The 24,446-nt window shown below is 33.9% G+C and overlaps 1 protein-coding gene across 12 annotated transcripts in view; it reads left to right on the top strand.

Annotated features, from left to right (window-relative positions):
- RALGAPA1 (Ral GTPase activating protein catalytic subunit alpha 1) overlaps nt 1–24,446 on the top strand; it is a 233,165-nt gene that overhangs the window by 61,806 nt on the left and 146,913 nt on the right. For 7 of the 12 annotated variants that reach the window (XM_069464243.1, XM_069464240.1, XM_069464265.1 and 4 more), the window contains exons 14-16: nt 3,019–3,148; nt 4,506–4,743; nt 5,807–5,968. In XM_069464243.1, the coding sequence (XP_069320344.1) occupies nt 3,019–3,148; nt 4,506–4,743; nt 5,807–5,968 (530 nt within the window). Of the gene's footprint in view, nt 1–3,018; nt 3,149–4,505; nt 4,744–5,806; nt 5,969–23,085; nt 23,227–24,446 lie in introns of all 12 variants that reach the window. The other 5 variants (XM_069464238.1, XM_069464251.1, XM_069464254.1 and 2 more) reach the window with 1 other exon arrangement.

Below are 24,446 nucleotides of genomic sequence, written 5' to 3'. Positions count from 1 at the left end.
GCCCCATTCCTTAGTCTGGCATTCAGAGCCATGTACAGTCAGGCTCCTGGTTACCGTCTTAAGTCTAACTTACACCTTGAAGGGTAGAATCCTGCTTTTCAGGTTTATCAAATTGCTCTTTGGTGAACACATTCTGAACTTTTCTTTAGAAATATCTAGTTCCTGCCATCTTATCCTATTGTCACCACAACTGTCTTTTAGATTTTACCTTCCTCTTTCTGCATAGCCTTATATAAAATTTTTTCTTCAGTGTTTTCATTTTATATTTTTACATCTGTATAGTTCTTGTAAAAATTGTCTTGTCCCTAAGATACTTGTAAAAATGTCAGTTTACCTCACTGAATTAAGAGACCCTAGTAGATACATACTGGTTATCTTATTTTTATATTATAGTATTATTGTTGGTACTCTATAAATATTTGTTAATGTAATGAAAAATGGACTTGAAAGAGATGAGAAAGTATTTCTGCAATTTTTGTAAAAATGATACGTTTATCATAAAATTCTAACAAAAGTTTAAAAAAGAAAAAAATTTGCTCAAAAACCTACTCTCTCAAGGTAATCATTGTTTGCCCTTTGATGAACATCTGGCTCACCAAACCATACATGTAGTGACATAGTATTATATATGTGTACTGTAATTTTCTTAACCTGTCATTTATTGATGGACATGTTGTTATTTCTTTCTGTTTTGGGGGGAAGGGAGAACAATGAATATTCTTCTATATATGTAATTTTCCTCTTTTGATTCATTCTTTAAAAATAGGAATACTTGGTCAAAGGATATGCCTAATTTATGTTTTGCTACATATGGAAAAATGGCTTTATGTTGAAAAACATTCGTTACTAACAATATTAATAGAATTACATGTAGAGGTACTTATTAACATATTTGGAACACTTTTTTGTGCCAGGTATCTTTCTAAGCACTTTTTATGTGCCTTTTCTTTTTTTTTTTTTTTTTTTTTTTTTTGAGACAGAGTCTCACTCTGTTGCCCAGGCTAGAGTGAGTGCCGTGGCGTCAGCCTAGCTCACAGCAACCTCAAACTCCTGAGCTCAAGTGATCCTACTGCCTCAGCCTCCCGAGTAGCTGGGACTACAGGCATGCACCACCATGTCCGGCTATTTTTTTCTATATATATTTTTAGCTGTCCATATAATTTCTTTCTATTTTTAGTAGAGATGGGGTCTCGCTCTTGCTCAGGCTGGTCTCGAACTCCTGAGCTCAAACGATCCGCCCACCTCGGCCTCCCAGAGTGCTAGGATTACAGGCGTGAGCCACCGCGCCCGGCCTTTATGTGCCTTTTCTTAATCCTTGCAGCATCCTATTATGTATAATATCCTTATTTTACATGGGTTAATTTTTAGGCATAAATAAGTAACTTGTTCTTGTTCACACAGCTAGTGAGTGGTGAGCAGAAATTTGAACTCTAATTTTTCTGATTTCAGAGCCACATTATTATTAGCCAGAAACTATACTGCATTGCACCATTCTTTTGTTAGTCCTTTTTTTTTTTTTTTCTATATTCTTTGAATTATTGAAGAGCCAGGTTATAGTGAGAGACTTGCTATGTGGAACACAATTTTAGAGTTTTTTCTTAATTTTTTAAGTTCCCTTGAAGAAATAATGTTTTGGGAGCTTACCCACATATTTATATTGAATTTATAAGTCTTTTCTTTATAAATTAAAATCATAATTATTGTATTACAAATACAGTATACAAAAGTGAAAATGTTGTCTTATATATGAGTTATGGTTAGACCACAGTCAGATAAGATTTTTTTGGAAAATTTATACTGTCTGTATAGTTGATTTCAATTAGCACTTCATTTTCATATAGCTAAGCTAGAAGCATAAAGTTACAAATGTGGCACCTTTGGTTTTTATTCTGTGAATGACTGCATACATTTGCCTGCTAGCCTGGCTATACCCCAACTGAAATTCCCGTTAGCCTAATTTTTATATATATATGGTTGAATCAGTTTTTGAAATATCAGGTGCAAATAAGGTAGCTTTGTGGTTTTAATAATAAGCATCTTGGAGAAAGAGGCAAGGTAAGGATAGTATTAGAATTGGCTTGACATGCAATATACAAAGAGAACAAAAGATTAAGAAATGGCCAAAGTAAAAAGGATGAAAAGAAGCAATAGAGTAATAGTCTTTGATTAGTTATCAGTCTCTTTGTGATCTGTTAATCTTTTTTTTTTTTTTTTTTTTTTTTGAGACAGAGTCTCACTCTGTTGCCCAGGCTAGAGTGAGTGCCGTGGCGTCAGCCTAGCTCACAGCAACCTCAAACTCCTGGGCTCAAGCGATCCTCCTGCCTCAGCCTCCCGAGTAGCTGGGACTACAGGCATGCGCCACCATGCCCGGCTAATTTTTTCTATATATATTTTTAGCTGTCCATATAATTTCTTTCTATTTTTAGTAGAGATGGGGTCTCGCTCTTGCTCAGGCTGGTCTCGAACTCCTGAGCTCAAACGATCCGCCCACCTCGGCCTCCCAGAGTGCTAGGATTACAGGCGTGAGCCACCACGCCCGGCCTTGATCTGTTAATCTTAAGATATCATGTAGTTTTTGTAATTGAGCCTGGTATGATATATGGTTCTCCATATCATAAACATGGATCAGATGGACAAGCATCAAGGTAGAACGATACTGTAATAGGTGAGTGTTCTTCAAACAGCTCTCTAAGATTGCTGCTTGATTTGTGGTTGAGATGGGTGCAATCTGCACATTATCACCCCCAATTCATTAGCTTTTGGATAGATTTTTATTTAATGAGAGGGCATTGTGGCTGATAAATAGTTTAAAATGGCTGATATTGATATAGAAAATGGAATTTTAAATTTTAATATTTAAAGAACTCTAACAATTCGAAATTGTCTTTCAGAGATGTTTGATATTTTAGTAATTCCAAAGATAACACTACTTATAAGAAATATTAATTTCACAGTTAACCATTAACCAAAAGCAAACATATGCAATAAGGAAACATTAATTACTCTTTTTACTTTAAGGGAACAGATGCTGCTTGTGTTGCTCAGAGTCACCGAGTCTGTACTGAAGATGCCATCACAAGCTTTTCTACAGTTCCAGGGGAAAAAAAATATGACTTTGGCAGGTCGACTTGCAGGACCACTTTTCCAGGCAATAAAAATTTAAAAAATAGATAAATAGTTAGATAGATAGTATTTTTTTTTTAAGATTGATTGAATCCTGAACTTGTTACCTGGAAAAAAAGCTTTAAATCTGAGATCATTTTATATTAAAGGATCTTTTGTACAGCTAAATTAAAACTTGCTCTTGATAGGCTATTTGCCATACATACTAACTCACAACCTAGTATAAGAGAGGAAATTATCAGGTCTGTGAAAAAAGTGTTATAACAGAGCGATGATATTTATTTTATGTCTTGTGTGGCACACAATTGCAAAAACCTGGCAGAGGGCTTTAGGGGTAATGGCCTGATTGTTTGCTTTGTGAGTTTCCAAATCTCCAGGATTGTTAGGAAAAACTATCTTTTATGTTGTTCTATAATATGAAAAAGTAGTGAGTAATCAAGATTCTTTTTTATCATGCTGTTCCATAAGACTTTATTAACCTTTCTTAATTTGAAGTATTAGTGGTAGTTTGATTATACAGGAATTACATACTGTGTTTTACAACCTGAGGACAAAGTGTTGACTTCAAATGTATTATGGATTCTTTGAAAACAGAAAAACAGTTTTCTGAAGATGACACATTAAATGCAAATACACAGATAAAATACTTCTTAATGTCAAACATAAAAGCTATCTCAGATCTAATTCTTGGCTGTATGACTATTTGAAATTTTGTTTACAATTTCTAGATATTAGCCATTTACCTAAAATTCTATAATGGTGGTGAATAATCCTTTAAAACTACATGTATTATCTAAACTCTTAACTCCATTGACCTTTTTTTTTTTTTTTTTCCTTTTCACGTTTCCTCATTGTTAGAACTAACCGAATGGTGGGAGCTACAGAAAGATAAAATTTTATCTTGCTATATGAAATAACTTTTACAGTCTGGACAAAAAATATACCTTGTTTTTTTAATAATAGTAAAAGGAATTTTCAAATTATGTAGTGATTTCCATCTTTAATTTGAGAATGTAGGTTTTGGTTTTTTAATTCAGTAACTCAACATTTTCAACATTTAAAAGTATGGAGACTTTCATCTCTTTTAAAACAGCGTTTATTTAACATTAATATAGTGTAGCATGAAGGATAGGTATAACTTTAGGGAAATTTCTTTTTGGTTTGGATTACTGGAGTATTGAGGGTTGGCAGTTGTTGAAGTGAAATTTATAATGGATACTAACGATTGCATGAATTACTTTTACAAGTATTATCTATGAAGAAAGCTATTACGTGCTTTACAATTCTGCTTGTTTTTAGGTGATTTTTTTAATTGAATATCTGATTTTGAAGTCACACACTAAATGCATTTTATTGTTATTTCTGATCATTTGTCTTTATAGACACTTATAGTTGCCTGGATCAAAGCAAATCTAAATGTGTACATCTCCCGAGAACTTTGGGATGACTTGCTGTCAGTATTGTCATCGTTGACCTATTGGGAAGAGTTGGCCACTGAGTGGTCACTGACAATGGAGACATTAACTAAAGTTTTAGCTAGGAATTTATATAGTTTGGATCTCAGTGATTTACCATTGGATAAACTGAGTGAACAGAAGCAAAAAAAGCACAAAGGGAAAGGTAAGAGTTGTTCACAGATATATTTATATTCATATATATATATGTATATATATATATGAAAAAAATTTTACTTAAATGATTGAATCGGGGAAAAGCAAGCCAGGAGGAAAGGGGTGAGGATGAAGATCATCTTTGTTCTTATTTATTTTCTCCTTCATTTTCCCTGGAGGTTTAAAATTTCCAAGAATAAAACATGCAGGTACCCTGTAATTTTTCTTAACCTAATATCAGTAGTATTTTTGATAAGAGAGAAATTTTTCTGTACATCTCTGAGTAAAGTTAAATTAATTCAGAATCTTAAATATTTTTAATAAATAAAATGGAAATTATAAAATGTCATTCCTTTTTATCTTAAGCAATTTTTTGTTAGAACTGAGATTTCATGTTACTTTAATAAAAAGTATATAATAAATATTTGAAAAATTCTTTTGAAATCATTTATGTAGTTTTAACTGAAAGCAGACGTTCCCTAGATGTCAAATGTGTTTCTGTCTAATGTTAAAAGGGGGTGGGACAGTTATAATATTAACATATATTTTTATAATCCTTGGTTTATTAGCATTTTGCATTCTTAAAAATTAGTTACTAGCTAGAGATTACATCTGTGTCACATTTCGTATGTGTAATCCCTGTACTATTCATCCCTATAATCTATACGGGGTATTAAGTATGTGCTCCAACTACTTTTTCCTGGACTATTTATTTCCCAGGTGGCTATATTAACAGGTAGAGATTTAGTAACCATCACCACAGGATGCCTTTTGGTTAGCTCATTTCCTGTCTTTTTTTGCTGTCCAAATGTTTCATTTCTATTATAAAGCAAGTGGGTGGCAGAGAATTTATAATAGTTTATTGTTGATGGTGTAATTTTAAAATTCTGCATCAGTTTTGGAATATGATTTTTACATAAAATGAAGCTCAGAACTTTACAATGAGCAACCTTTTATCTTGTTACTTTATAATTTATGAGCAAGTGTAAGAATCTGAGGCAGATAGCACACATAATTGGAAGATTTTATTGATCAGGTAACAGTATACTGAGATTGGAAATCTGCATTTCTAGGAGTTGGACATGAATTTCAGAAAGTTTCAGTTGACAAGTCATTTTCTAGAGGATGGAGTCGTGATCAGCCTGGCCAAGCCCCAATGAGACAGAGAAGTGCAACAACCACTGGTTCCCCAGGAACCGAAAAGGCGAGGAGTATAGTACGACAAAAAACTGTCGGTATGTACTCTTTAAAATCATGAGAGTTGTACAGTGCAATATATTTATAGTCCTTAGTAACAATGTATACAAATACACAGTTTTCTTATCAGTTGATTTTTATTGTGAAATGAAAAACGTCTATAGCAAAACTTCTTTTTTCCCAGTAGTGCTGAGTCCAGTGACATGCTATGTTATCACTTTATGCTATTAAGATTTTTCTTATGTTATTGTTTTTTATGTGGCTTATTTTACTGCAGTTAGTCCTAATTTTAAAATGTTATTTTACAGAATTGAAGAAATAGAACTGTGATTCACAGAACTCAAGCATTAACTGGTGTAGTTTCTATTAAAGGAATATACTCACAAACATGGAAAATTAGAGTAGCTAATTTTCAGTGCTACAATTATATTGTAGATTGGCTTCACAGACTTCCAACAAGGAACTCATGCTCTCTACTGGCGGACAGCTGAGGCCAAGGTGGGGTCTATTATTAGGTTCCTTGCTGCTTTTAACAAATACAGAAGAAATTTCTATAATCTATGTAATAGTAACAAAGGAGCAATCATGGGAAGAATTTCTGGGTATAGGGTCACACAGCATACTGTGGACCTAGCTATCATCTTATTCTTTTCCTCTCAGAAATTTATAAACTTGGTGTGAATTGTAGTAGAAAGAGTACTGCAATGAAAAACAAGGAGGGCTTTTCCCTAATCTCTTTTCTTACTCTCTTTCATTACTAAATAGCTAGGTAACCTTGGACAATTTACCAAACCTTTCTAGGCCTTAAGTATTTCATCTGTATAGGGGGAATGATGATACTTCTTGGCCTGAAACAAAATTGCTTGAAGTTATTTCAAGGTTTACAACCTATTATTTTATGAAAGGAGAATTTTCCATGGGAATATATCCGCATTTATTGATAATCAGTGAAAAACATTAATTTTAAAGAAATTTAAAACCATTATTGTAAGGATACGTCTTCTATAAAAATATGGGTTCTAAAGTGTTAAGAATTATAGCTTGAGAGGAAGAAACAGAACTAGAAAGAAAATGAGAAATTAAAGATTTTAAAAGAATTAAAAATCATGGTTAATTTAAAATCCTTTAAAAGAATCACATTTTCAGAATTGTCTATGCTTAAGCATAGAATTATATCAATTGAATATGCCAATCTGGAAGAATAAGAAAAGATATAAGGAAAAGAATATTGAACGGTTAAAATTAATATGATACTGAGGAATTTTGTTGTAGAATTATTTTTTGGAATTCTAAGGAAAATGTTGGTTATGTTGACTATGAAATGCCTTTCTTTATTTTCTATTATAATGTCACATTTGTAGAAAATATTTATGTATTAGGAAGGAATTGTTATTTTAAGTTTAAATTTTTACTTTATTTTAATCCTTGAATTTTTTAAAATGCCTGATTTTTTTTCTGATTATAGAAGTAATTTATGATTAGTGTGGAAAGTAAAGTCTAAGATAGCATAACGACCCCTTAGCTGTCTAATGAGAAGTTATCATTAACATGTTGATATGTATCTTTCTAGTCATTTAAATAGTATGTAGTGAGTAAAATATTCACCTTGATTTCATAGCTGACTATGATTATCTTCTGATGGTACTTTAGTCAGAACAACCAAAACAACTTTGTCTGACTTGTTTAGTGAACGAGCCTATCAAACAAAAAGTTAAAGTATTAAAAATTTTGTTAAGAAGAAGGGTACCTGCATTAAGTTGGAAAATATAGAAAGGGGCAACAGATTAAGATGTTCTTTGGATATATATTTGCTTAAATTTTTAAACTTAATTTTTTATGTTACTAGTGAATGCACATGGTTAAAAATTCAGATGGTGTTAAAGTATATACATAGTAGTAAGTCTCCCTCATCACTACTCCCCACCCTCCCAGTTTGCCTCAGTAGGGACAACCATTGTCACCGGTTTCTTGAATAACCTTCTAAAGATACCTTATGAGTATACAGGTATATAGCATAATGTATTCACGGTTGTGAGCCATGACTTTTATACATGTGAATGAAAAAAATATCTTTACTCACTATGGAAGTGCTGTTCTAAGCATTGATGATACAGTTGTGAACAAAGCAAATAAAGTCCATTGGAGCTGACAATTCTAGTGTTGCGGGAGATTTATAATAAATGGATAAACCAGTAAACATGTCAGGAGGTAGTAAGTTATGAAGAAAAGTAAAGCAGGATAAAGGACTAGTGAGTGTTAGGGCTGGGGAAATAAGACTGTTGATAGGGAGGTCAGGGAAGGCCTGTTTTACCATGATAGAAGAACAAAAACCTGAATGCAGTGAGAGAATGAGCCAAGTAAGTGAATATCTATCTATGGGAAGTACATTTCAGGCAGTGGGAAAATTATAGAAGCTCTGGAGATAGAAGTGTGCTTGGGTGTCTGATGAAGAGTAACAAGGTCACTGTGGCTGAAGTCGAGTAAGGAAAGAAGAGAGTATTAGGAGTTTAAGTCAAGGCATAATGATATATCTTAAAGTTATTACATATCAAAAAATGTTAAACTGCATCATACTTTATTACATGGAAGTACCATAATTTAACCTATGTCCTGAAGATGGATGTATATTTTACAATTTTGTGCTATTAAAAATAGTATGGCCCATTCCAGCAGCTGTAGCTTAAAAAAAAAAGGTACAGAATATACTTATGTATACTTCTATACTTTGTGCATATATGCAGGAATATCTATAGGTTAAATCTGTAGGATTTGAAATTAACTTGTCCTCTAAAGAGACTCTACTAATTTATGCTTCCATTCATAATAAAGAGCTGCTATTTCTTTCACATGCTTGCCAGTGAAGTATATTATCGAAAATTTTGCTCCATGGTAGTAAGGCTTGAAAAATTATCTGATTTTAGTTTTAACGGTCTTTTTTCTTAATATGAACAAAGAGGAGCATCTTTGAATAAGTTTAAAAGCCACTTGTGCCTTGCAGCTGGTTCAAGCATCAAAAATTAATTAGTCTGGAATGACACTCAAAAAAATGTGTGTGTGTTGAGGGGGTGGAGTTAAAGCTCTTCACCAAAAAATTTAATATAGAAGAAATGAAAGAATTTTTAAAAATCTCCGTTTTGCAACTTTAATAGATTTAAGCAAAGATCAATCAGTTGATACGAAAACCATTAGGTGAAAGATTGCTTTGGAGCAGGATATTCACTTGTTGCCAAGGATCATATCACAGATTATTTACAATTGCAAAGGGCAAATATACCTTTACAATGGAGGAAACTGGAGGTCATCACCTAATCAAGCCTGTATACCTAACTTCCAGTTTATAGTACATATAGGAGATAGAAGAACGAATTGAATGACTCCATGAGGAAATAATTACACAAACCAGAATGTAGTATATCTTATGAAACAACTGGCCTAGACTCTTCAAAAAGACACTATCGTCTTAAAAAAGATTGAGGCAGAGGAGTCTATTTTAAAGAGACAATAACCGAATGCAGTACATGGATCCTATTGGAATCTTGGTTTGAAAAAGGGTTATAAAAATCATTTGGGGGATAATTTGGTACCTTTGAATATGGCCTGGATATTAGATAATACTATGTAATTTTTGTTAATTTTCTTAGTTGTTATAATGGTATTGGTTATGTAGGAGGATGACCTTAGCTGGAAATGAATCCTGAAATATTTAGGGATGAAGAGTCATGGTATGAGCAGCTTACTTTCAGATACTTCAGCAAACACACACACACAAATATGGCAAAATATTAACAATTGTCAAATTTAGGCAGAGGGATGCATGCGTACATTGTAATGGTCTTTCAGCTTTTTCTGTGTGTTTGAAAATTTTCTTAATGAAAAACTAGGCAGAAAGAGTTGTTTTTTTTTTTTTTTTTTTAAAAGATGATTTATAGTGCCAGCAATATAGTGAACCTGATATTCTGGAGCTATTAGATATTCTTGCTGCCTTTTTGTTGCATTGCTGGGTTTGTAGAGTCTCTAAGGGAAAGAGACTCTACCCTGCCTCCTTGGCTAAAATAAAGAAACAAAACTATGAGCTGAAAATGGAGTGATGAGCAGTAAGCACATTGGAAAAGTGGGATGACCCTAAAGCAAATCGCTGATAATTATTAATACCTCGGATACAGACTAAGACCTGGGCAAGCTTCAAGGTTGGAGGACTGAATTAATCCAGAAATTCTGGAGATTAAAATCAACCAAATATGAGCTCACAAAGATTATTCAATAAACAAGAGAACAAACTGTGTAAATGAGTTAGCAAAAAGGAAAGAGATTTAGATCCCTAACAGGGTTTAATTCCTAATATTGGGATGTAATTTTTCAAACTATAAAATAACTATGTTTGAAATGTTTAAAGAGAAAAATGATAAGCTCATAAAAATGATCAATAAAAAGAACCAAATAGAACTTTTAGAAATAAAATATAATTGCTAAAAGAGGCCGGGCATGGTGGCTCATGCCTGTAATCCTAGCACTTTGGGAGGCTGAGACAGGAGAATCACTTGAGCTCAGGAGTTCAAGCCAAGTCTGAGCAAGAGTGAGACCCTGTCTCTTTTTTAAAAATTAAAAAAATAAAATATATATAATTGCTAACAGGAAAAAAAAAAAACTCAATGCATAGATTAAGCAATACATGAGATATAACTGAAGAGAGAATCAGTGATTTGGAAGAGAGATTTGAAGAAAGTGTCCAGGAAAAGGAGATGGGAAATATGAAGGAGAGGTTAAGATGTATGTAGAATAATAGGACAAGAGGGTCTCATATGTCTAATTGGAGTTTCAAAAGGAGAGAATGAAGGATAGGCAATATTTTGAGAGTAACAGATAATTGATGGAAAATATGAGTCTATAGAGAAAGAAGCACATAGTATACCAAATAGAATATATAAGTAGAAACCCATACCTAAACACATTACAGTGACACTGCAGAATGGAAAGACAAAGAAAAGAGCTTAAAAGCTGCAAAGAGAAAAAATAGATCAATTGCAAGAGAATGACAGTTATGCTGAAAGCACTATTCTCAATACCAACAACGGAAAACAGGATAATGGAATCATATCTTCAAAGTGCTAAGGGAAAATAACTGTCATTATAGAATTGTGTACTGACCAAACTTTCAAGATTGACGGTAACACAGAGACAAAAACTTGAAAGAATTTGCTACTAATGGACCTTCATTAAGGAACTTCTAAAGAATATGTCAGGAAAAAAAAAAATTATTCCAGGATTAAGGTCTGAGATACAAGGAAGAATAAATGATCAAATAAATTGGTAAATGTGTAGGTAAATCTAAATGTTATCTGAATAAATAATAATCTATCATTTTGGAATTAAAGGGCAGAATTAAAATACGAATCATTCATAATATGTAATTCAGGAGCAGTTTAGTAAGAGTGTTAGAGTTATAAAGTCCTTGTTCAGGATAGAATAGGGAGCTGGTGGTATTATGGTATTATATTAATATTAGACTTTAAAAATACAAAGGAGAAAGACAATCCAATTAAAAAACAGGCAAGGGATTTGAATGGACATTTTTCTAAAGAAGATACACAAATGGCCAATAAGCACGTGCTCAATAACACTAGCCATCAGGAAAATGCCAATGAAAATCACAATGAGATACCACTTCACACTCACTCACTAGGATGACTGTTGTCCATCAAAAAGATGAACAAGTGTTGGTGAGGGTGTGGAGAAATTGGAATCCTCATACACTGCTAGTGGTAATGTAAAATGGTACAGCCATTTTGGAAACTAGTTTGTCAGTTCCTCCAAATGTTAAACATAAAGTTATCATATGACCTAGCAATTCCACTCCTAGGTGTATATTCAAGAGAACTGAAGAGTAGTTGATCTCAACAATTTTATGCACTGTTGTCAGAATAATTTTTAGTTTAAAGTACAGTTTATTCCCTATTGCCTCAAAAACTTTTGTGACCTTCCCAGACTGACTAATTTGTTTCTGTATGTCTTAATCTAACATTAGGACCAATTCTGATTTATTTTAATAAATTTTTATGGTATAATATCTCACTGTTCTCTTTTGCTTATTGTTTGTAAAATCCAAGAAAGAATTGTTGGAAACACAAAGAATTTTAGATTTGGTTTTGTCATTGAGCAGCGGAATAACCTGATAAAAACTGTTTTTAGAGATTAATTTGGAAATGTTGTGCACTATGAATTTAAGAGAAAGCAAATGGAACCTGAAAGCAAATGGAAGCTTCATTAATTTAAAGTCAAGACCAGGAATGAAGGACTAATAGTGAGGATAGAGAGTAACCAAGTTGCCCAAGTTAGAAATCTGGGAATCAGCTTTAACTCTTTTCTCTCTCCTGTACCCCAGAACTCTGATTGAGTCATCAGATCCTGTTGATTATATCTTGAGCTAAACATCTCTCACATCTCTTCATTTCTCTGCATTTCCACTGCTGCTACCTTGGTCCAGTACACCATCATGCCTATATTGCTACAAGAGTTTCCTAGCTTGTTTCCCTGCATCATTCCTTCACCACCTCCAGATCCATTTTCTACCCTCCTGTCACAGTGATATTAAGAAAAATTTCAGATTGATGTAACTTCTTTTTTTACATCTTTCATTGCAAGGGCCTTTTATTGCTCTTGGGATAAAATTGAACATACTAACTTGGTTTATAAGTCCCTTTGGTTCCTGCCCACTTTTCCAATCTCATTTTATTCTATTCTCCTTTGTTCTCTACTTTCCAGCCTTACTAGACTTCATTAGTTAAAATGGTGAGAGATGAAATCCACCAGTGCCGAATTCTCTATCCAGCAAAATTATCCTTCAAAAATGAAAGAGAAATAAAGACTTTGTCAGATAAACAAAGATTGAGGGAATTTGTCACCAGTATACTTGCCTTGTAATAAATGTTAAAAGAAGTTATTTGGAAAGAAGGAAAGTGATAGAGGTCAGAAACTCTAAATAAACAAAGGAAGCATGTTAGAGAATGAATGAATGAAGGTAAAATAAAATCTTTTTTAAAATGTTTAATTAATCTAACAGCTGATGATTTGTTCACTAAACCAAAATTATAGTGTATTAGGTGATTATAGCTTATGGATGGTGAAATGATTGACAGCAGTATTTCAAGGGATGGAAGGGAGGAATTGATAATATTCAGTTATAAGTACCTCTTCCCGGGAAGTGGTACGGTGCTATTTGAAAAAGAGACCGTGGATTAGTTGTAAATGTGTATTGCAAACTCAAGGGTAACCACTAGAAAAGTTTTTTGCTTTTGCTAAAAGTAGTATAATTTATATATAAAGAGAAAAAATAGAATCATATAAAATGCTCAGTGAGACTGTGCACAGTGACCCATGTCTGTAATCCAGCACTTGAGGAGGCTGAGGCAGGAGGATCACTTGAGGCCAAGATTTTGAGACCAGCCTGGGCAACATAACAAGACCCTGTCTTTACAAAATATAAAAATAAAATTAGCCAGGCATGGCAGCACATACCTGTAGTCCTAGGTACTCAGGAGGCTGAGATGAGGAGGATTGCTTGAGCCCAGGTGTTCAAGGTTACAGTGAGCTATGATTATGCCATTGCACTCCAGCCTGGGCAACGGAGTAAGACCCTGTGCCACAAAAAATACATAAATAAAATAAAATGCTCTATTAAAACCAGAGCGGTCAAGAAAGAGTGGGATACAAGAAAGAACAAGGGTGATAAATAGAAAACGGTAACAAATGTGTAGTATTAATTCAACTATATCAGTAATAATTGTAAACATTAGTGGTCTAAATATACCAGTTAAAAGAGACTACCTCAGTGGTTAAAAGAACAATACTGAACTGTATGTTGTCTAAAAGAAATCCACTTAAAATATAAAGACACATAGAGAGATTAAAGCGATGGAGAAAGTACACTGTGCTAACATTAGTCAAAAGAAAAGGGGGCTACCTATACATCATGTATTGCTTAATGACAGGGATACATTCTGAGAAATACATCATTAGGTGATTTTGTCGTTGTGGAAACATAGAGTGTATTACACAAACTAAATGGTATAGCCTGCACACCTAGGCTATATGGTATAGCCTGTTGCTCCCAGGCTGTAAATCTGTACTGCATGTTACTGTACTGAATACTGTAGGCAATTATAACACAATGGTAAGTGTTGTGTATCTAAGCATAGAAAAGGTACAGTAAAAATACAGCATTATAATCTTTTGGGACCACCATTGTATATGCAGTCCATTGTTAACTAAAACATCATTATGCAGCATATGACTGTATTAGTTTCCCGACACAGCAGACTTCAAGGAAAATTGTCAAGGATAAAGAAGGGCATTACATAAAGATAAACGTGTTTAATTCTCCAGTTAACCACCTTAGGCGTTAATGCGTATGTGCCTAATAACAGAGCATCAAAATGTGTGAGATAAAAACTGATAAAACTGCCAGGAGAAATAGATGAATTTGCTATTATAGTTGGAGACCTAGCACCTTTCTATCAGTAATTGACAGATCCAGCAGGCCGAAAATCAGCAAGGACATAGTTGAACTGAAAAGCACTGTCAATCGGATTGTGCCATCTGTAGATTGCTTCTTCCAAGAACAGCAGATTACACTTTCTCTCAAACATACACAAAACATTCACCAAGATAGACCACATTCTGGGTCATCAAACATGCCTTAACAAATTTAAAGGAATTAGAAATCATATAAAGTATGTCCCTTGACTACAGTGGATTTAACTAGAAATCAATAACAGAGAGTTGGAAAACTCCAAAATATTTAAGAGATAAAACAATACACTTATCTAAATAACACATGGTTCCAAAAGAGAAATCCAGTCAAAAATTTTACAATATTTTAAATGAAAATACAACTTATCAAAATTTGTGGGATGCTGTGAAAACAGTGCTTAAGGAAATTTATAACATTGAAAGGATATATTATTAAATACAAAAGAAGAAAGATCAAAAATTGATAATCTGAGCTTCCACTTTAGGAAACTAGAAAAACAAAAAGAGCAAATTAAAGCAAGCAGAAGAAAGGAAATAATAAGAATTAAAGCAGAAATCTGTAAAGTTGAAAACAGGGAATCACTAGAGAAAAATCAACAAAACCAAAAGCTGGTTCTTTGAAAATATCAGTAAAACTGATAAACCTCTAGCTAGGTTAAATAAGAAAGAAAGAAAAGACATTACTAATTTCAGAAATGAAAGAGAAGCACTTACTACTGATTCTTTTATTTACTGATTAAAAGGATAAAGGAACTTAATTTGATAACCTGGATGAAATGGACCAATTACTTGAAAGATATAATCTACCAAGACTCGTACAACGAGAAATAAACAATCTGAAAAGACATATCTGTTAATGAAGTTGAATCAATAACTAGGAACCTTACAAATTAGAAAGCACCAGGCCTAGAGGGGCTCATTGTGAATTCTTCCAAACATTTAAGGAAGAAATTAGCGTCCCAGAAAATGGATACAAAGAAAATATGTCCTAATCTATGAGGCCGGTGTTAACCTAATGCAATTCATCCTCATCAGCAGGCTAAAGAAGAAAAACCATATGATCACATCAGTAGATACAGAAAAAGCATTTGTCCAAGCACCCATTTAGCATAAAAATTCTCAGCAAACTAAGAAAAGGGGGGATCTTTCTCAACTTGATAAATCTATTTAAATAAAAAAAAAAACCAAAAAAACAAAAGCACCCTACCTCTGGCATCAGACTTAATGATGAAAAACTAGAATTTTTTTTTTTTTTGCTAAGACATGCAACAAGGCAAAGATGTCTTACTGTTTCTATGAGACAAAAAACTAAAAGGTATACAGACTGGGAAGGAATAAATAAACCTATCTTTATAGATGACATGATTATTTATGTAGAAAATCTGAAAGAAGCAACTTCCTATAACTAATAAGCAGCTATAGCAAGGTTGCAGGATACCAAATTAATACACAAAAGTGAGTTGCTTCCTATATACCAGCAGTGAACAATTGGAATTTGAAATTAAAATGCAATACCATTTACCCTAGCAACGAAAATCCCAAAAGAATTAGTTAGAAATCTAACAAAATATTTACAAGATCTATGTGAGGAAAACTATAAAACTTTGATGAAAGAAATCAAAGAAGTTGTAAGTAAATGGAGAGATAGTTCATGTACATGGATAGACAAAGTCAGTATTGGCAAGATGTCAGTTCTTACCAACTTAATCTATAGATTCAACACATTCCTAATTGATTGTGTTCTTAACAAGTTATTTTGTGCATATTGACAAACTCATCCTAAAATTTATATGGAAAGGCAAAAGACCAAGAATAGTCAACAAAATACTGAAGGAAAACAAGGAATTCAGAGGAATGATAGAACCCGACTTCAAAACTTACTCTGATACTACAGTAATCAAGAAAATGTGGTGTAGGTAAGAGAATAGACACTTACAGATCAATGTTACAAACTAGAGATTCCAGAAATAGACTCACATAACTAGAGTCCACTGATCTTTGACAAAGAAGCAAAGGCAATTCAATGGAGAAAGGATGGTCTTTTCAACAAATGATACTGCAACAACTGAACACACACACACACACACACATATATGCAAAAACACAGGCCTATACTTTTCATAAAAATTAACTATTAAAACGGATCCTAGACTTTAAAATACAAAAGTATAAAACCCCTTGAAGACAACATAAGAGAAAATCTAGGACACCTTGGGTTTGGCAATGAGTTTTAAGATACAACACCAAAAATACAATCCATGAAAGAAAAAAATTGCAAAGTGGGACTTTATTAAAATTAAAACATTTGTGCTCTGTGAAAGATATTTTTCAGAGAATGAAATGCTAAGCCATAGACTGGGAGAAAATCTTTGCAAAACACATAACCTGTTAAAGGACTGGTTCTAAAATATACAAAGAATTCTTAAAATTCAACAGGAAGAAAACAGTGATTGAAAAAAGATGTGAACACCTCACCAAAGAAGTTATACAAATAAGCACATGAAAAAATGCTCAACATCATATGTCATTAGGGAATTGCAAATTAAAATGAGATTCGGCTACACACCTACAAGAATGGCTAAAATCCAAAACACTGACTACACCAAATGCTAGTGAGGATGTATAGCAACAGGACCTCTCTCAGTGGTAGTAGAAATGCAAAATGGTACAGTCACTTTGAAAGACAGGAATTTTCTTTCAAAACTAAACATGCTCTTACTGTGGGATCTTGCCATAGCACTCCTTAGTATTTACCTATTTGAGTTGAAAGCATGTCCACACAAACATCTGCTTATAAATATTTATAGCTGCTTTACTCATAATTGCCCAAGATGTCCTTCAGTAGGTGAATGTACAAACTGTGGTACATCCACACAGTGGAATATTATTCAGTGATAAAAATAAATGCACTGTCAGGCCATGAAAAAAAACACGAATTCTGAATGCAAATTGCTGAGTAAAAGAAGCAAATCTCTTCAAAAAGATTACATACTTTGTGATTTCAACTCTATGACATTATGGAAAAGATAAAACTATGTTGTCAATAAATAGATTACTGGTCGCCAGGGGTTAGGGATTGGGGATTGAGGCGAGGAGGAGGGAAGAATAGGTGGAGCACAGAGCATAGAAACATGAAACTATTCTGTATTATACTGTAATGGTGTATATGTGTTACTGTACATTTGTCAAAACCCATAGGATGTTCCACATAGTGATCCCTATTGTGAGCTGTGAACTGTGGTTAACAATACTGTATCAGTATTGATGCATTAATTGTAGCAAATGTAATGCTCTAACAAATGTTAATAATAAGGGAAACTGGTAGGAGGGGGAAGAGGATACATGGATAGATACCCTTTGTACTTATCACTTAATTTATATTCTGTAAACCTAAAATTGTTTTTTAAAAATGTGTATCCTTGGCCAGGTGTGGTGGATGATACCTGTATTCCTAGCACTCTGGGAGGCCAAGGCAGGAGGATTGCTTGAGATCAGAAGTTCAAGACCAGCCTGAGCAAGAGTGATAACCCCGTCTCTACTAAAAATAGAAAAGTTAGCCAGACATGGTGGCACGGGCCTGTAGTCCCAGCTACTCAGGAGGGTGAGGCAGGAGGATCACTTGAGCCCAGGAGTTTGAGGTTACAGTGAGCTATGATGACACCACTCTACTCTACCTAGGGTGACAGAGTGAGACTCTGTCTCAAAAAAAAAAAAAAAAATTAAGATTTAAAACAAGTGTGTATTCTTGGCCAGGCGCGGTGGCTCACGCCTGTAATCCTAGCACTCTGGGAGGCCGAGGCGGATGGATCGCTCGAGGTCAGGAGTTCAAGGCCAGCCCGAGCAAGAGCGAGACCCCGTCTCTACTAAAAATAGAAAGAAATGATTTGGACAGCTAAAAATATATATAGAAAAAAATTAGCCAGGCATGGTGGCGCATGCCTGTAGTCCCAGCTACTCGGGAGGCTGAGACAGAAGGATTGCTTAAGCCCAGGAGTTTGAGGTTGCTGTGAGCTAGGCTGATGCCATAGCACTCACTCTAGCCCGGACAACAGAGTGAGACTCTGTCTCAAAAAAAAAAAAAAAAAAAGAAAAAACAAGGTGTGTATTCTTTAAAAATATATATTTTGGGGGAACAGAAAATAGTTTAGATGTTTAGTATAATCACAGATTTATCTGTAAAAATTTTTATTTATTTTTACAAGTTTTTGTTATTCTCCACTTATTTTATGACTTGATTGAGGGAAGTATATCAGACTGATAATATTTCTGACTTTAATTCACATTTCTCTCTTTTTTTTGAGATGGGGCGTCTCGCTATGTTGCCCAGGCTGGTCTCATCCTGGCCCAGCCTTCTGAGTAGCTGAGCTTTCAGGCATGTGCTCCTGCACCTGGCTTATATTTCTCTTTTGTGTAGTATTCTCTTTAATAAAAAAATCTGATTCTTCTCTTTTTAAACTATAATATTCTTTCCCAGAACTTGAATTGTCTGATAGAATGATAGAGTGTGTAACTTTTTGAGACTAATTTAACTTAAACAGCTTTGTTTATACTGGTGGTCTAAACTGATGTAAGTAAGCACATGATGTCCTTATAATTCGTGAGAATACTGGTATAGTCTGTGGTGAAATTTGCAAAGTAGTAATTTTGTCAGATATTCAAAGACTTATTGTACTGATTGTTTTCTAGAATTTTCAGATAGAAATTCTAAGAGAATTTCCTCATTTTTTTTCACTTAATAAAGATAAAGGCAACTTGCCTGTATTTTAAAAATATTAAACATGGCCAGACGTGGTGGCTCACGCCTGTAATCCTAGCACTCTGGGAGGCCGAGGTGGAAGGATCACTTGAGCTCTCAGGAGTTCGAGACCAGCTTGAGCAAGATTGCGACCCTGTCTCTACTAACAATAGAAATAAATTAGCTGGGCATGGTGGCACACGCTTGTAGTCCCAGCTACTGGGGAGGCTGAGGCAGGAAGATTGCTTGAGCCCAGGAGTTTGAGGTTGCTGTGAGCTAGGTTGATGCCATGGCACTCTACCCAGGGCTACAGAGCAAGACTCTGTCTCAAAAAAACAACAAAAAAAATTAAAGATCATGTAATCCTTTCATCCCAGAATATTTGGGATGGCCTTATTAAGAGAAATTTTGTTACTAATATTTAACTTAAGTTTAAAATTTTAAAAAATTTGTTAGGAGAGCGTATCCAAGGTTTTGCTTATGCCAACACATATTTAGAGAGGTTGCAATGAATTTAGAAATTATTTTAGAATATATTCATGAGAAGCAATGTAACTTGTTTATGATTTAGCACCTGGTATTCAACTTTTGAAGCAAATATGTCACTGTTTTTATTTTCAGATTTTGCTCTAAGTTTATGTTTATCATAATCATGTGCCTAAATTTGGAAACTTTAAAGGATATTTTTGCCAGTGGAGAGAAATATACATGAATGTTACTTAATAAATAGGGAGGAATGTGTATTTTTTTTTTTGAAATAATAAAATGCTAGAGTTGACTTCCTCATATTTATTTTGTATATTTGTGTGCTTTTAGTAGTCCGTCCCATTTCCTGTCTACAAGTTTCTTGTTTTTCCAGAGACAAGGTATCTTGCTCTGTCGCCCAAGCTGGAGTGCAGTGGTGCCATCACAGTTAACTGCAGCCTCAAAAACTCCTGGGCTCAAGCAGTCCTTCTGCCTCATTCTACTGGGCGTACACCTGGCTAATTTTTAATTTTTCTGTAGAGATGAGGTCTTGTTATGTTACCCAAGTTGGTCTTTAATTTCTGGGCTCATGTGATCCTCCTACCTCGGCCTTTCAAAGTGCTGGGATTACAGACATGAGTCATTGCACCTGACTCGTTGAATTTCTTATGCTATATGGGAACTCTGGAGTGGAGATTACACTTTTTGATATAATCTGTATGGTCCAATGTGAATTTATGTAGAATGCATTTTTCCTTTTTTGAAGGGAGGGGAAAGATAGGAAGCCTTCAGAAATTGCCACACTCATAGTTTGATGTTATATTTTTCATTGCTGATAAAGCATATTACAGATTTAAGATCATTGATGCATGTGGTTTAGGAATGTCTGCAGTAATAAGAATGTCAGTAATTATACAAAGATTCTCTGACATAAGCCTTTAAATTAGTAAGCCCTAAAAGATTTCAATAGCTAATTCATTGTGAATAATTTTCTGTAGGGAAGGTTTCACAACTGTAAGGCACTTAATGGACTTCCAGGAATGCATAAAGAACCCACAGTTTAGTAACAAAAGGAGGAGTACATTTTTGAAGAATTCATTCAGGATCATTACACAAATTTATACCACTACAAATACAGAAAAAGTTCCAAGGGAAATGCCCAAGCTTTTCCTTCAAGATGGTGCTGGCAAAGCAGGAATAGAAGGAGTTGTTATCTCCAAGAAATTATCTCTGAGGAAGAATTAAAAGTTTTAATTGATCTGTGGTATCTAAAACTTGTTTCAATTAAGTTTTTATAAAAATATCCCTAAAAATCACATCTGGTTATAACCATAGGTAGTACTTTACCTTCTGTGTAAGCAGCACTTCAAGTTTTTCCTATGTGTTTGTATCTTTGCTCTAACAAGTTCTAATGAATGATTATCTTGAAGTCACATAACTTTTGTGCCAAATTAAATTATAAAATTGTTGGTTACTTTCACAAAGGAGAAGCAGATAGCAGGAAAACTCTAATAGAGCCCGATTCTGACATTTTATATCTGGGCTCAATCTTCAAATATACTTATCTTTAATATATTACATGGTAAGCCATACAGTAAAAACAAAGTGTTATTGTCTTAGCATATTCCAACCTTCCAACATTTTGCTGCACATAGAGTTACCTAAAAAGTGTTCTTAAAGAAGCCTTTATTTTGCCAGCATTCATAAAAATTTTTGAAAAAAATCTCTGGCTGTCTGTTTCTAGTTATAAACTATGAAATACATTCAGTTTTGGGTTAGTGATTGTTTTGTTTTCTCCTCTGTATCTTCACAGTCTGATACTCACTTTTCAGATGGTTATGCTGGACTCATACTCAAATACATTCAATAAAGATTTATTGAGCTTACATGTACAAGGCACTAGAGATTCAAAGATAAGAGGATGGTTCTTGCATTTGAAAAGTTGGGGAGGCTGATGTAAAAACATACAGTTTGCTAAAAATAGATTGTAAGCTTTGCAGAAAGAGGAATTCTTGTTTGTTTTTGTTTATTGCTGTTATTTCCCATAAGCTAAGTAAATAATTGTATGGAAGAGTCAGAAAAGCTGCTCAGATGAGGTGATGTTTCAAATGTAAAGGAGTTTTTCAGAAAGAAAAGGAGACCAAGGACATTAGCAACATACAAAGACATGCTGTGATGATGAAAGAGCATAAAAATTTTAGAGAATAGCATAATTCTGAATGACAGTATGGGAGGACAGTAGAAGTAAATGAAGCTTCAGTGAGTGGTATGGTAGTCAACTCAACTGTTAAAGGTCTCATGTGACAAGCTAAGGAATTTAGGCATCAGGGAACCCAGTGTTTTCAGTAATAAGGGAAATGCAGGATTTTGAATTGATGTTAATATTCATACTTTTTTGCCACCATTAATATTACAGTGGAGATGATGCAGTATTGTTTCTTTTAGATCCTCTGTTCATACAAAACAATACCTATAACTTCATTTAATCACAAATCACTAAAAAGTTGAAAAAAATCTCTGGGAAGTATACACTTGATTATTAATTTATTTCAAAATGAACTAAAAATTTGTCTTTAGTTTTGTGAACATAGTGACTCTCTTTTTAAAAAAATTATTAAGTGCAACTACAAATGCAATTTAAAAAAAACACCAAAGTTTATCTTTAAAAACATCTTTTAAGTTTTTCTATGTTTATAATTTGAATAAGCACAAAATTCTGGTTTTCTCAAGAACCTAATTCTTCATGCTGATCACAAATTCTGTTTTCTATAAATGTTTCTACCTAAAAATTTTAATTATACTATCATATTTACTGTAAGTAAGAAATACTAATTTCATTAGCATTCTTCTCCTACCGGAAACAAATACTAACCATGAGACTAAATCCTTTTGATTATGAATTACATAAAAATTTCTAAGAAAGACCTGTGAGTGATTTGAAAACTTTATTTGGTGAAGAGTATGAAAATAGGAATGATTTATTCTTAGAATTCAGCCTTATTAAGAAGAATGGCTCAGAATTGCCTAGAGAAATACCCAAATATGGTCCCCAAAGTTTCTTTGAACCAATAATACTGAGTTCTTTTCAATGTTTCCATTCAATGAATTTCTCAACCCTTGATTTTGAGAACATAATGCTAATTAAAGTGTCTGCTGGTTTTTTTTAATGCTATTCCATTGTAACTGCTAATAATAAAGAGCATTTTCCTGCTTTATACCAAAAAATTTACATTCAGAATGTGGTGTGTGTTCTCTGATTTCTTTTCTTACAGCTTGCCAGTATTTGCCGTGCTGAAATGTTTTAATTTAAAATTTCCTTCCTTTGTATCTTTTAGTTTTCTCTGTTGCTGCTTTTTCTGTGACACAAGCCTTTCATTATAGTCACTCTTCTTTTTTCCTTCCCCACTTCTTTCTTTTCCTTTTTTAAAGCCATGAGAAGCCGATCCATTGGTGAATGTGCTCTGCCATCGGCCTATATACGCAGTGCTAAAAGTGCTCCTGTTCTGATCCATACTTCCAAACCCTTCTTGCCTGATATTGTTCTCACTCCCCTTTCTGATGAGCTTTCAGGTAGTGCCACCTCTGCTAATTTCTGCACCACCTTTTTCACTTTTTAATCCTCTGCTTTCAAATTTTGCTTAATCAAATAAACTCTTTAAAGTTAATTTCTTTGGGGGAGGTGCGGGAAACTGGGAAAGTGATTGAGAAATCAACATTTTGAGTTATTTGAACTCTAATGCTATCTTTGCAGTTCATTCTGGAAGTGCTAAGTTTAGTGCTGTGCCAATGTCCAATATTTTTGGTTGTAAATGGCCAATTTTTCTTTTTTTTTTTCCTTCCTCTCAGGTGGTTAAAAGTAGTAGTAATGTATACTTATAGATGTCTCACAAGAGGTAACTTGGAAGATAATCAGAGCCTTGACTTTTAATTTCCCATTGTTTTGACTAACGATATGGTAAATCTTGTATAATTTATTCTCCATCCATAGTAATGGAACTAAAGACAGTCAATAATAGAGGAAAGTATGTAATCTAAAAGCTGCATTGGAATAAATCTTTGTATATGTAGAATTCTAAGGATTCACTTGTTTTTAAACCATTCTTTGAAGCCCGAACTTCCAAGGAGCTTCAAAACCTGCTCAGCTTTCTGATTCTGCATCAGCTCCTTCATCCTCAGTACTGGGATGGTCTGTTCTTTTATTAAGGTTTAATTAACATATAATAAAATGCATAGATCCATAGATTCATTTAGTTCAATGAGTTTTGACACTTGTATACACTGCTGCAAACCATAACCCCAAACAAAATATAGAATTTCCATTACCTCGAAAATTCCCTAGTAACCCTTTTGAATCAGTAACCCTACTCCCCCCCTCCACACACATAACCACATCTTAATTTCCATCACCATAGATCAGTCTTGTTTTTTGAAAATTATTTTGTATAAATAAAATCATACAATGTCTTGTCTTTTAGACAGACACAAACTTGTGTTGAGTACAGTTACTGTGGAAAATGTGCTAGATCAAAGAAATTTACTTGTACATTCTTAGGTACTTTCCTATCACTTTTCTTAAAGAATGTTTCCCTGACATTACCACTTTTGGTGAGGCTGCTGTTTTGTTGTTGTTGTTTTCCTAAACCTATGTCCATACCCTTCAGTTTCTAATGGATTGTAGGCTTATATGAGGAAGGTGCATTTTTATTAATAATAATATTGTAGGTGAAGTCCCTTCTACCATCCCTAATCCCTTTGATCAGAGATTTCTTCCAAACCAAGGGAGCAACATA

Source organism: Eulemur rufifrons, chromosome 2, assembly GCF_041146395.1.
Source record: "Eulemur rufifrons isolate Redbay chromosome 2, OSU_ERuf_1, whole genome shotgun sequence".
Classification (NCBI taxonomy): domain Eukaryota; kingdom Metazoa; phylum Chordata; class Mammalia; order Primates; family Lemuridae; genus Eulemur; species Eulemur rufifrons.
This window is presented reverse-complemented; position numbering and strand designations above follow the sequence as displayed.